General features: G+C 49.1%; 1 protein-coding gene across 2 annotated transcripts in view; it reads right to left on the reverse strand.

Moving 5' to 3' along the window:
• Nucleotides 1–13,657, reverse strand: part of NIM1K (NIM1 serine/threonine protein kinase) — a 77,849-nt gene that overhangs the window by 5,649 nt on the left and 58,543 nt on the right. For both annotated transcript variants that reach the window (XM_054031522.1, XM_054031523.1), the window contains exon 3: nucleotides 592–860. In XM_054031522.1, the coding sequence (XP_053887497.1) occupies nucleotides 592–860 (269 nt within the window). The remainder of the gene's footprint in view (nucleotides 1–591; nucleotides 861–13,657) is intronic.

A 13,657-nucleotide genomic window follows, 5' to 3' on the forward strand; every position in this document is an offset into this window, starting at 1 on the left:
TTATGCTATTCCCTCTCAGCTGCTGTGTTCTCTCTCCCCAGTATTAGCACTTCCATTACCTACAAAAACAGAAACCTGCTCTAACATGCTGATTCTTGGTTCCAATAGTTGGCATGATATAGACTCTCTCTTTCAGTGTGCTTACAGATGTAACACCTGGGTCATGACTTTACATGTGGATGAGAGCGCTGCACAAGAGCAAGGAAAGTTGTCATACTGGTGTGTTGCTGTATGTGAAATGAGTTTTGTGCTTCCAGTCCAATACCCAAAGAAGCGGTGACAATATCAGAAAAAAAACCACCACAAAGGCAGCATAGTTAGGCATTAAACAGAGAGGCCAAGAGCTGAATGGGCATGGAGACCGCAGTAGTGTCTCTCCCTAAAAGTGGTATCCCTAGACAAAGGCTGAAGAACAGTGATTTGGGGAAGTCTACGGGGTATCTGTTCTACGGGGACTTTAGTGTCCAGAGCTGCCTTTCAGGAATCTTTCATTAGCACTACTCCTACTTGGTGCAAAACAAAAGAAAAATACCTACATGAAGTCTGCTAAAGTAACGAAGGGTAACTTAGGCCTACAGAAAAACAACTTACCATGTGCTTCACAGCAGATGCAATCTGGGAGAAAATTAATTTACTTTCCATTTCTGCTAACTTTCCCTCTGTGCTGATTTTAACAAAGAGTTCCCCACCTCCTGCATACTCCATCACGAGGTGCAGTTTCGACAGTGTTTCCACCACTTCGTAAAGTCTGATAATGTTTGGGTGGTGCAGTTTTTCCATGCTGGAAATTTCACGGGACAGTAAACGTTGAGTCTTCTGGTCTAACTTGGTCTTGTCCAAAATTTTAATTGCTACTTTTTCTGGAGAGAAAAATGTATTTGAATGTGTTAGGCAAACAAATATTTATAGCAACACTCTTAATTTAAAACAATCCTCATTTAACTGAAAACTTTTAAAAATCTCAATTCTTCTTCGAGTGATTGCTCACATCGGGTCCAATTAGGTGTGTGCACACTGTGTGCACAGTTGTCAGAAAGTTTTCCCTTGGCAGCTCCCTTCAGGTAGGCTGTGGAGCCCCCTGGAGTGGTGCCTTCATGGTGCTGAATATATGCCCCAGCCAACCCGGTCCCTCCTCAGTCCTTCTTACCGCCGGTGACGGTCATTGGAACTACAGTCGCTTGCCTAGCAAGTGCTTCCCTTAGCATACTTTCTGATAGTTGTACTTTAGTTCTTAGTTAGTAGTAATAGTGTATATAGTGATAGATAAGGTTGGGGAGTGGGTTTTCCCCCCAATCCCTAACCCTTCCCTCCTTGGGCTCCGGGGCATGCCACGAGCTCAAGGGTTCAAACCCCGCAGAGCCTGCAGCAAACCAATACCAATCAGCGACCTCCACGACTCTTGTCTGAAGTGGCTGGAGGTTGCAGGATGAGCTCTCTCTCCATATCAATATCAAGGAGTTAAGGACCATACAACTAGCATGCAAAACCTTTCAGGCCCAGCTACAAGGCCAGTGTGTGTGGCAGTTATGATGGGGGAACATCAACTAGCAGGGTGAAGCCCGTTCCTCTCCCCTAGGCCGGGAACCCCTCTGGCTGTGGGAGTTCTGCATAGCCCACTCCATTCACCTGGAAGCATCCTATCTACCAGGAGTTCAGAACACACTGACGGACCACCTCAGCAGATCTTTCTGCAATCATGAGTGGTCCATCCAGCCGCATGTCATACACTCCATCTTCCAAAGGTGGGGGTTTCCCCAGGTTGATCTGTTCGCCACCAAGAGCAACAGAAAGTGCACAATGTTCTGCTCCTTACAGAAACACAGCCCTGACTCAATCACGGATGCATTCCTGCTACCCTGGGGGGGACGACCATCTACTGTACACCTTTTTCCCGATCCCTCTCGTGCACAAGGTCCTACGCAAGGGCCCCGGGGCGGGGCAGAGATAATTCTGCTGGCACTAGCATGGCCTCGCCAATGTTGGTACACCACGCTCCTGGAGCTGTCAGTAGATGCCTTGATCACGTTGCCACTCCTCCCCAACCTGATCACTCAGGACCATGGTCGTCTTCATCACCCCCAACCTCCAGTCCCTCCAACTCACCGCCTGGAAGCTTCCTGGCTGAACCCCATAGAGATTCTGTGCTTGGAACAGGTAAGGGAGGTCTTACTCGGCAGCAGGAAACGCTCCACTAGGGTCACAAAGTGGAAAAGGTTTACTTGCTGGTGTGACCAGCATTGTACATCCCCACTTCAGGCGCCTATATCTCTCACCTTAGAGCAGGGGTTCTCGCAACAAGTGTTTTGGTGGCCGGAGAGTGTGGCCACTAACTCTTGCTGGTGGCTGCCCTGACACTTCTTCCTAAAATACTTGATTAACTTTAGGAAAAACAAATAAATAGCACATATATACATCCACATAACTGTAATTTATTCACGTAGGATTTTTTTGGCAGACTCAATAATAAAAACATTACTGTGAAAAGTGATATTTGTGTTCGTTACTATCAATCACTTTTCACAGGACACTTAGTAGCTATTTGGAAGGCTGTGAGCGGTGATACTTGCATGTTTGTTAAGATCACTTTTCTCAGCAAGGCCCAGGACAATTTAAGCCCTGGGTTGGGGGGGGGGGGGAAGAGAGAGAGTGAGAGTGTGTGTGTGTGTCAGATGTAGATGCGATGGACTGAATGGGTGAGGGGTAGGGGGATATGGATATGTGGGGCCAGGACAGAGGAGGGTGGGTGGTAAGGCCTGTAGCTGGAGCCGGGGGTTGGCACCTGGTGTTGGGTAGCCAGGGCGCAGAGCCCGGCGCTGGGGGCAGGAGCTGCACCTCCAGGGCAGAGAGTTGGAGCCCAGGGCCAGTGCCCACTGCCACGCAGCCAGACCCTGGAGCTGGGTGCTGGAGCCTGGGGCCGCGTGGCCAGATCCGGGGGTCAGTGCCCACCCGCCATGAGGCTGAAACCAGCACCCACTGCTGCGTGCCCGGGGTCAGGGATCAGTGCACACCCGGGGTCAGGGATCGGTGCCTGCTGCCGCACGCCTGGGGCCAGCGATTGGCGCCAGAGGCCAGCGCTGCCTGCCGCTGTGCGCCCGGGGCTGGGGATTGGCACCCAGAGCCGGCGCCTGTTGTCGCATGGCTGGGACTACAAGTCGGCACCTGGGATCAGCGGCTAGGACTGGGGGTCAGAGCACGCGACTGGGGTTTGGTGCCCAGGGCCAGCGGCTGCTGCTGGGGTCAGAGGTTGGTGCCCAGGGCCAGCAGCAGCTGAGGGATTGGGGGGGGTGGGGCAGTCCCGGGGCCGTCACCGCATGGCCAGAGACAGGGAATGGAGCCTGCTGCCACGTGGCCAGGGGTTGGAGCCTGAATTGAAGCCCCATGGCCACAGGCCAGGGCCGGGGGCCAGAGCTAGGGGTCAGCACCTGAAATCCTGCAGCCGGAGCTGGGTGTTGGCACCTGAAGCCTCCTGGCTGGAACCCTGGTCTGCGCAGCCAGGCTCCCTAAGTCCCACCGCTGGAGCCCGCCTCCCAATCGCCCCAGGGCTGCCTCCATGCCCCGCCCCAGGTAGAGAACTCACTGTGCTCCTGCAGTGTTGTGCCCCACATGTCTCCAGGGGCCATGCAGGGCTGTGCATCTAGGAGGAACAGGAGGAAGAGGGGCGATGCAGATGCTTTGCTTTTCCCCCCACCCCATCACCACTCAGGAAGCTGTCGTGATCGCAGGGAAACCCCCTGGTGGCTGCATGTGGCCACGGTGGCCTCATTTGAGAAACACTGTCCTAGAGTACCTTTTGCACCTGAAACAGCAAGGTCTGGCAGCAGCATCCATAAAGGTACACCTCGCTGCTATCTCGGCCTTCCACCTGGGAGCATCTGGATGCTCCGTCTTTGCCAACCCCATGGTTGGCCGATTCCTCAAGGGTCTGGAACGGCTACATTCGCACGTTAGACAGCCTTTTCCTGTGCTGGACCTTAACTTGATCCTCTCCAAACTAATGGGGCCTCCGTTTGAACCACTGGCAACTTGCTCCCTTCTCTACCTGTTGTGGGAGGTAGACTTCCTGGTCGCCATTACATCAGCAAGGAGGGTGTCTGAGTTGAAAGCCCTCACCTCTGACCCACCTTATACGGTTTTCCACAAGGATAAGGTGTAACTCAGGCCTCACCCAGCCTTTCTTCCTAAGGTTGTGTCACATATTCCTGCCTGTTTTTTATCCTAAGCCTCATGCCAGTAGTCAGGAGCAGAGGCTGCACTCTCTGGGTGTTCAGCAGGCGCTAACCTGTTACATCGAATGCACTAAGCCGTTCAGGAAATCGAACCAATTGTTTGTAGCAGTGGCAGACCAGAGGAAAGGTCTCCTGGTCTCTTCTCAAAGAATATCTTCCTGGATCACATCCTGCATCCGCACATGCTAAGAGCTGGCCAAGATACTGGCCTCGGCACTTAAGGCACACTCCACAAGGGCACAGGCCTTGTCGTCGGCATTCCTGGCTCAGGTCCTAATACAAGAAATCTGCAGGGCAGCAACTTGGTCCTTGGTGCATACGTTCACCTCTCATTATGCCACGGTCCAGCACGCCAGAGATGATGCAGCTTTCGGCAGAGCAGTGCTCCAGTCAGCAACTCCATAACTCCGACCCCACCGCTTAGGTAAGGCTTGGGAGTCACCGAATTGGAATCGACATGAGCACTCATTCGAAGAAGAAAAAACAGTTACTCACCTTCTCGTAACTGTTCTTCGAAATGTGTTGCTCATATCCATTCCAATACCTACCCACCTACCCCTCTATCGGAGTAGCCGGCAAGAAGGAAGTGAGGAGGGCCCATGTCGGCAGGGGCATATATTCAGCGCCAGGAAGGCGCCACTCCATGGGGCTCCACAGCTGACCCGACGTGAGCGGCTAAGGGAAAACTTTCAGATGACTGTGCACGTGGCGTGTACACACCTAATTGTTCTCCTTAGCCACTGAGGACAGGACACAAAGCAATGGACTTAAATTGCAACAAGGGCGATTTTAGGTTAGACATTAGGAAAAACTTCCTAACTGTCAGGGTAGTTAAGCTGTGGAAGCTCCATCAAAGGAGGTTAGGGTGACCAGACAGCAAGTGTGAAAAATCAGGATGGGGGTTGGGCGTAATAGGAGCCTATATAAGAAAAAGACCCAAAAATTGGGACTGTCCCTATTAAATCGGGACATCTGGTCACCGTAAAGGAGGTTTTAAAGAACAGAGTGGACAAACTTGTCAGGGATGATCTAGCTAATACTTGGTCCTATCTCAGTGCAGGGGACCGGACTAGACGACCTGTCGAGGTCCCTTCCAGTCCTACATTTCTATGATTGTGCTTTCTACAATGCTGAACATAGAGGAAGGTCTGGTCTCTGTCCCAAAGAGCCTGTATGTTGAGACACAGGCAACAGATTCCTCTGGGCCCCAGGAGTGTTCAAACCCCCAGCTCCGCTCTGCCCCAGGCACCGCTGACCTCTTCCCCCCCAGTCCCCATCCCCGCCCCACCTCTTTCCCCCCAGTTCCGCCCCCTCCCCTGAGTGCGTCCCGTCTCTGCTCCTCCCTCCCCCCCAGTGCCTCCTGCACACCTCAGAACAGCTGATCGCAGGCAGGCGGGAGGCACTGGGAGGGAGGGGGAGAAGTTGATCAGCAGAGGCACTGGGGGGGAGGGGAGCGTGGCTGCCCATGAATGCTCAGCACCCACTAATTTTTTTCCATGGGTGCTCCAGCCCACGGAGTCAGCACCTATGCATTGAGAATAAAATGTCTTCATTGTGGTTCATCAAAGGGCACATAACCCACTGCTTAATGTAGATCTAAAACAGTCACTCAGAATGAGATTCATCTGTAAACAAATCCTGCTTTTTTTATGCTATTCCAGTGACACAAAGCTGCTGCTACACTAAGTTTAACCAGTTATCCATTTATGTATACAACATGTTCACTGTGGTGAAGAAATGGGGTCACAGTCTACTGATGATATGTATGTAAGCATGGCTGCTTTGCATCACCAGAGTAGCACCAAGCAGCAGGAGTAGGGTTACCATATTTTGTGCCTCCAAATGGAGGACACTCCACGGGGCCCCGGCCCTGCCCCCAGCCCCGCCCATGCCCATGCCCCAACTCCGCCCCTTCCCCAAAGTCTCTGCCCCCTCCCCTGCTTCCCGCGAACATTTAATTCGCGGGAAGCCTGAAGCATGTAAGGGGGAGTGTGGGGGGAGGAGGCGCGGCCCAGGCTGGCCCCCCGGCGGCTCCAGCCTGGGTCGGCTGGGGCCCTGGGGTGCCGGCCCCGGCCCCCGGCCGACCACCCCCGGCCCGCCCAGCACTGCCGGCCCCCGGCGGCCCGGCGCACCCCCCGGCTCCCGGCCCCGCGGACCCCCCGGCCCCGCGGCCCAGCGGACCCCCCGGCTCCCGGCCCCGCGGCCCAGCGGACCCCCCGGCTCGCGGCCCAGCGGACCCCCCGGCTCCCGGCCCCGCAGCCCAGCGGACCCCCCGGCTCGCGGCCCAGCGGACCCCCCGGCTCCCGGCCCCGCGGCCCAGCGGACCCCCCCGGCTCCCGGACCCTGGACTGGCCCCGCGCCCCCGGCTCCCCGCCCGGCCCCGCGACCCTGGCCCGGCACCACGCGCCCGGCCCGGCTCCCGGCCCCGCACCATGCCCCCGGCCCTGCACCGGCCCCGGCCAAAGAGGCCCCGGCCGAGCCCTCCCGATTTTCCCGGACATGCCCGGCTTTTGGGGATTTCCCCACGGACGGGGATTTGAGCCCCCAAAAGCCGGACATGTCCGGGAAAATCCAGACGTATGGTAACCCTAAGCAGGAGCAGTTCATTGGTATAGTCATACTTAGCAGTAGGTACTTGATCTGGTAGGTGGCTCCTGAGCACATGTACTGGATTGGGCCCCAGAGGTGAGTAAGGTAGACAATCCTGGGCTTTGTGGATCACTCTGAGTTCCAGGTGGAGACAGGCATCCAGTTGCCTAAAGTATGGTAGCAGTATGTATGGTAGCAGTATGTATGGGCAGTTTTGGCCTGCAAAAACTTTGGGGGCCAAGTGAGTTTACAGCAAAAATTTAGCTGCCAAGTGCATTTAAGCACCCACTGTGTTGGTGGCAGCCAAGCAAGAATTTTGTGCAACGGCCTAAGTACCTTTGTTTTCATCTAGTTGAGTAGCAAAGTTAGTTCTTTCCAGGTTATAACTTTACATTCTCCAGTCCTCAATCCACTAGGTAACCATTGTGGCTTCAAGAGGCTTCAGTGGAAAAAGCAGGAATTACAGCAATAGCTGGAGCATGGACAGCTACTGCACTGGAAATGGGCAGTGGAAACACCCCAAAGACAAGCTTGTTAAAAGCCTAACTGGTTTGGATGCAAACACTGGCAAAATCAATGCTACTTGCTAGGGATCCATCACATTCCCTTTCTGCTTATCCCTCTTCGTTTTGTCCATTGTCTGTCCATTCACAAGGGTGACTAACCCCTTGGTATTTTGCACCTGCCTCAACAATGTATGTTATCATATGATCAGGTTGGTACAAGAGGCTAGAATCTTAAGGCTAAATTGACAAGGGGGGGTTAGGCACCAAACTGCTTCTTTAGGCACCACTGGCATTCACACAACCACTACTCAGCTGCTGCTACTCTCTGTAGGCACCCAAAGTCACCCGGGGCTGAATCCCTAACGGGGCTTACACTCAGCATTGCAACACCTAACTTTTAGATGCCCAGCTGCCTAATGGACTCCACAGCCCTGAGTTCGTTGCCCAGCTCCCTATACAACGCATAGGGAGTGTTAGGTGCCTACGAATGGGATTGACAAAAGCCAGCATATTGAGCAGGGAGCAAGCTAAGCTAATCGATAAGAAATGCTGTGGAGAGGGATGGGCCTAAGCCCCACCACTGAAAGTGAGAGAGGTATCTCCCTCGATTTGGGATTCACGCTGGAAACCCTCTCCTAAAGTTAACCTAAGCTCGATCAGTCCTTTCTCACAAAAACCAAGAAGGAGGTGGTGCCTCCCTTGAATGCAATAGCCCACTACTCCGAGCACTCACTCAGGACATGGGAGACCCAGGTTCAGACCCCCCAGCTGAGGAGTAGCAGCTTGAACCCAGCTCTCCTACCTCTAAGTTAAATGCTCAAACAACCAGGGTAGTGGGGTGTGGCTCTCTTATTCTTTCCTACTGCAGCTGTTCCACTTTGTATCAATGCCTAAATAGTGTCATTAGAGCAGGGGCTTGAACTTGATTTGCCCCCCATTGTTGCTCAGTGGCCTACCACTGAGCTATAGCATCATTTAACTTTCTTGTTGGCCCAATTACTATTTAAGGAATCTTATTCACCACTTATTCCCACAGTCACTCTTCTTCTCAGACCCACCTTTGAATCAGGATCATTGGATCAATGGATCATTCTGGAAATTAAATCTGCTATTTTTGTAAGATAAGGTTACTTTAAGCTTGTCCATGGTATCAGACAGAGTCTAATCTTTGCTGCCGATGTAAATGTCTGAAACAAAGCTTAAAATAGGCATGAAGGAATTGCTTTGCAAAGCAACAAAGAAGCCAGGATGTACTTTAAGTGCAACTTTAGCCCCAGTCAATTAATTTTCTAATAGTTGATCATCTTACATTTTGAGTTAGGTCAAAAGTTAAAACCTTGAATCTTCATTATAGCTCCAAATCCTGTACCTAGGAACTCAGCACTTTGGATCCTAAGGTAACAGAAGTATCACCATTGTCTACATCTAGGAGCCCCTAGTTACTTCAATGGTAGCACATGAGCAGGCCTTACTCTGGGGGGAGGGGGCATACGTGTGTGTTAATAAAGCAATCTGAAAAAAAAACCTTTGTCTTGAATATTGCTATTATTGCAACATTCTTTAACTTCAGTTAACCACTGCAATATGTCTGGGTGAAATATCATTCTAACAGATATAAATTTGTCACTGTACATGTTAAGAAATGTCCACATTTTGCATCATTTATGTTTCCTAGTAATTTAAAATGCATAAAACCATCCAGATATCAAAACTGGAATTATATATATTAGTTAATGTGATGCTTCTAAAAGATGCTGCAATTTTAGCCCAACATATGAGGAATTTTTTTGAAATGCACAGAACAAGTATGTGCAACATGAGCCATGGCAGGACAAGCTTCCAACCTGATCTGTTAAGTCCTTTTTTGCTGACTAATCCAGCTCTGGTACTGGTAAGTGGTTCAATGATGTGGACGCCTGCCTGGTCTGAAACAGCCAGAAATCACCAAATCATTTCATGTAACAACACACCAGCTATCCAATGTTAATTTATCGTTAATAACGGCCTTGGCAGGATTCAGATTGGTGATCTAGACGTGAAAGGCTCCTTATCCTATTATTAACTGCCTGGTCCACCCTGTCCCCAGTGAGGAAATGTAATTATACATTACACTCACAAAAATGCAATTTAAAAATCCTAGAATAGAGAATCCTTATTACTTTGGCATTTTACTGGGCAACAATTAAATCAATAGAAATACTGCCATACGCAAAGCTTACAGTATATCCTTTTTCATGACCAATATAAGTGTTCAGATACTATAGTGACTGATATTCTATTATAGCAGTTAAGATTGAAGCGTGCTTCTTATTACAAGCTGATTTTTCAGTCTCTCTCATGACTTTTTTTTTAAAAAGTAACTAATCCACCTGCACATTGCGTGTGCCACATCTCATTACAGGATACAAATTTACTGAGAACATTGCTTAAAAAAAACAACAACAGAAAAGCCATTTTAAAGCTGAAGTGCCTGATTCCTCTCTCACATTGGTGTAATTCAGACATAAACTGACTTAAGCTGCTGCAGTTACACAGTTGTAAAGTGAAAGGAGACTAAGCCCCACAGCGTTTTGAAAATTTTCTCTTAACTTTTGAAAAACATCATTTTCTCTTCTTTTTTGGAGGCCTTCCCGCACCTCCAAACTTGCTTGGCTTGTGAACGCCAAATGATCTTTGTTTTGTTGTCCTTGCTGAGCAAAAGAACCTTTTAGCATTTTTTAACAGAGGGTGAAGAGTAACATTATTTCCAATTTTCATAATGAGTGGAATTTCAAGAGGCAGAATATAATTAGAATTTGTCCAGGACATCAGGATAACACCAGAACTCTTGCAAAAAGATCATGAGAATTTTTATAAGCCATAAATAATGTGGACATCTGATTTATGTCTTAGTCAAAAGACAACTCTTCCAATAGGCCAGTGCCACCTAACACCATGATGGCACATTGGTTCAGCAAGGTGGAATTACTAACACCCCTTCCTGAAGCATGTAAGTGTATTTGTGTTGGTCTCTCATCCAAATACTAACCTGACCTGACTCTGCTTAATTTATGAGAATACATGAGCTAATAAGTAGAATTAGTTGAAAAATGCTCCTGCAGAATGTTGACTTTTCATCCAAATTTGTAACCCCCTTTAGAGTTGAAAATTAAAGAATGAAAATTGTCAGCCAAAGAGAGCCCAAAAAATTCAGTTTTGTGGTGGAAAAAAAATCCCAAATGGTTCAAGGAAAGCAGATTTCCCACAAAAATTTTTGTTTACTTGAACCCCAATTTTCCATAAATACAAAGCTTCAGTGGAAAATTTTCAGCAAGCCCTATTTGTAGGCCAAAGTGATATCTCTCCAGGATTCAGTAACATACATGCAGGCCCAGACCAACCTCTGACCCTGATGTCCTCCCTGCTCCTTCCTTTCCTAGGTATTCCCTTTATTGCTGTGTGATTGAGCAACATCTTTAATATCAATGACAAGATACTGCTTCTCCTGGAAAGCAAACTCACTGATGAACCAACAAAGCAAGCAACATATTGTGGGTCACATGCAGCAGATACACTGTTCACTGGTAGCAGGAGAGCTAAGAAAATAGAACAAAAGCCTCATGCATGGGGAAATATGGAGGGTTTGCAAACCTTTAGAATATGTATGTATTCTGTATATGTATAGAGAAGAGAAGAATAAAAAAAGGGAAGGGCTTGGGTCTTTAAAACATTTATTGGAGTGGATGGAGAGTGAATGCAAGAAGGAAAGAGATGGGCTATGAGAAAGAGATGGAAATGAAGATCAAAAAGAGGAGAAAGGGATAAAAGGGCACAGAGAAAAATGGGAAGTCAGGCAGGGAAAGTGGTGTCTCTTCCCATTGTTTTCAGGCAATGGTAGGGTGAACTCTTTTTTATGAACATTGATTGAATCCTAATTGAAATTTACATACGTGTGTCATAGGTTTTATACTAAAGTTGTGACATTCAGGAATCCTGGTGAGAGATTTGTCTTTGTTTCCCTGCACAAGTCACCTGACACAGATCAGTGTTTCAAAAGGTTCTTACCTTTGTCACACGGCAGAAATCAGTATCCACTGATTGTGGTATCTACTTTTTATTTACCAGAAATTAGAAAGACTAGAAAACTACAATGAACATTGTTAAAGCCTGTTCTTTGTATATATTTCCATAAACTTGAATTTAAAAGCTGATGCAGTTTGGCATTTTTTGTATCTCGGCCCATAAATGACTCCTGAGAGTGACTGAGTAATAGCCCCTATTCCAGGTTTTCATGCAGCTGTTGATTTGGAAGTCAAAGCATGGGGGCACAGTTCCACCAGGAGTGAATTCTGCAGTATAAATGCTAATGATCCCCACCTACATTGCAGTGTGGGGGTAAGGTGAGGTTTGATTTTGCAATGCACAGCAGAGGATATTGGTCTAAGAAAACATATTAAAACCTGGGGCATAACTGATACTTGGGTGACATTCACCTAAGAACGTAAGGACTGTAGTAGGCCTCCGCTGTAGTGGACTATGGTAGTTCTATTATACTGGATGTTGGCAGCTAGAGAGTGGACACACAAAGGGACTCAGCACCCCTGAGTGTAGCAAAGGTGGGCCCAGGGCCTGTTCTGAATTCACCATTGTGGACAGGACATTAAGGGGCAGGGTTACATAGATCCAGTGGACACAAACCCCTATGTTGGGATTGTGCAGAAGTCACAGCCCCTAGTCCAGGCTAGGAATTGGAGTCACAGTTGTGGAGAGGCTGCAGAGGGGCACTGTTGCCTTTCTGCCCCCCAACCCTACACAGCATGACACTGATGATCTCTTGTCTACTAAATACCACCTTTCTCAGGCCTGCCAGAACTGGGAGGGGGGAAGGGGGAAGTAGAGCGGTGCAGACACAGCCTGACAAACTGAATCCTCTTTTCCAAATCAGTGCACTCCGCGTGTATCCAAAGCTTGTGTGGACCCAGACCTTGGATACATTCTCAACAGGGTTCATTTACAACTTGCTTGAATGTGCCTATAACAGTTTGTGGCTCATAATAGTTGTGTCTCCTGAGGGCTGTAATTCCTTGGTCTAATTTCAGTTGTTGGGTTTAGTGTGTGGGTGCTGGGTAGTGTTGGTGGCCTGTGATATACAGGAGGTCAGTTTAGATGGCCTTGTGGTCCCTTCTGGCCTTACATTCTATGACTCTCTCCCTAAAGGAGAAAATAGGCATCATCCTGTGCACACAGAAAAGTGCCCATCCGCAAGATCTGCTGCACAACACGCAACTGCCGCTGAGGGTACGTCTACACTGCAACTGAACATCCATAGCTGGCCCGAGTCAGCTGACTCGGTCTCATGGGGCTCAGGCTATGAGGCTGTTTAATTGTGGTGTAGACGTTTGGGCTTGGACTGAAGCCGAGGCTCTGGGACCCTCCCTGCTCACTGGCTCCCAGAGCCTGGACTCCATCCAGCCTGAGTCCGAACATCTATACTGCAATTAAACAGCCCTGTAGCCTGAGCTCTGCGAGCCCGAGTCAGCTGACACAGGCCAGTCACGGGTGTTCAACTGCAGTGTAGACTTTGTTATAGAGCTAGATGCTCTAAGGGTATTACCCAGCTACTCATGTGGACTGGTGCAGGAAGCAAGAACAGTAAGATGGGGCCCAAGAGAAAAAATGGAGACCTTTGGCTTTGACCAAAACACAATTGAAAGGACTGTTTTTCTCCAAATGGGCTATTTTTCACTGCTGTAGCATTGGTCACATTGCACTGTGGCAAAGACAGCAACCTGTGGCTTCCCCATGCAGACATACAGCCCTAGTGCTGGGGGCTAACGTCACAATAAAAAGGGATTAAAATGGACACATCCACTCAAAACAAAAAAGAAGGAAAGCTGAGGTTAGCATTGACATTTGGGGCTTAATTCAGCTCTCACGTGGCTGCAGATGCCACTGGGGTTTGGGCCGGTGGTTTTCCCACCTTGCTCCCTACACAGCCCACACAAGCTGCAGCAGGTCAAAAAACTTACCCCTTCTGAGGGTTTGGTTTTATTCATAACATTAATTCAAAATGAAGTAACACAGGAATTACTGGATGAGATTCTTTGGTCTGAGTTATGCAGGAGGTTAGAGTAGGTCTCATTACAGTCCCTTCTGGTCTTAAAATCTATGAATTATGAAAACCTAGCTGAAGTCTCTGCCCCAGGCCTGGATGCTCCTAGCATTCCTCTCTGAGAATGGCTGGGCCTGCACATTAGGTTGTCTCTTCCTAGAAGGCCACTCCCATCTCCCTCACTTGTGGCTGGGGGAATGAGCAACTTGCAGTACTGAGTTAGCAAAACACACATAACATTTCCC

The sequence above is a fragment of the Malaclemys terrapin genome, chromosome 6 (assembly GCF_027887155.1).
Source record: "Malaclemys terrapin pileata isolate rMalTer1 chromosome 6, rMalTer1.hap1, whole genome shotgun sequence".
In the NCBI taxonomy this organism is placed as follows: Eukaryota; Metazoa; Chordata; order Testudines; family Emydidae; genus Malaclemys; species Malaclemys terrapin.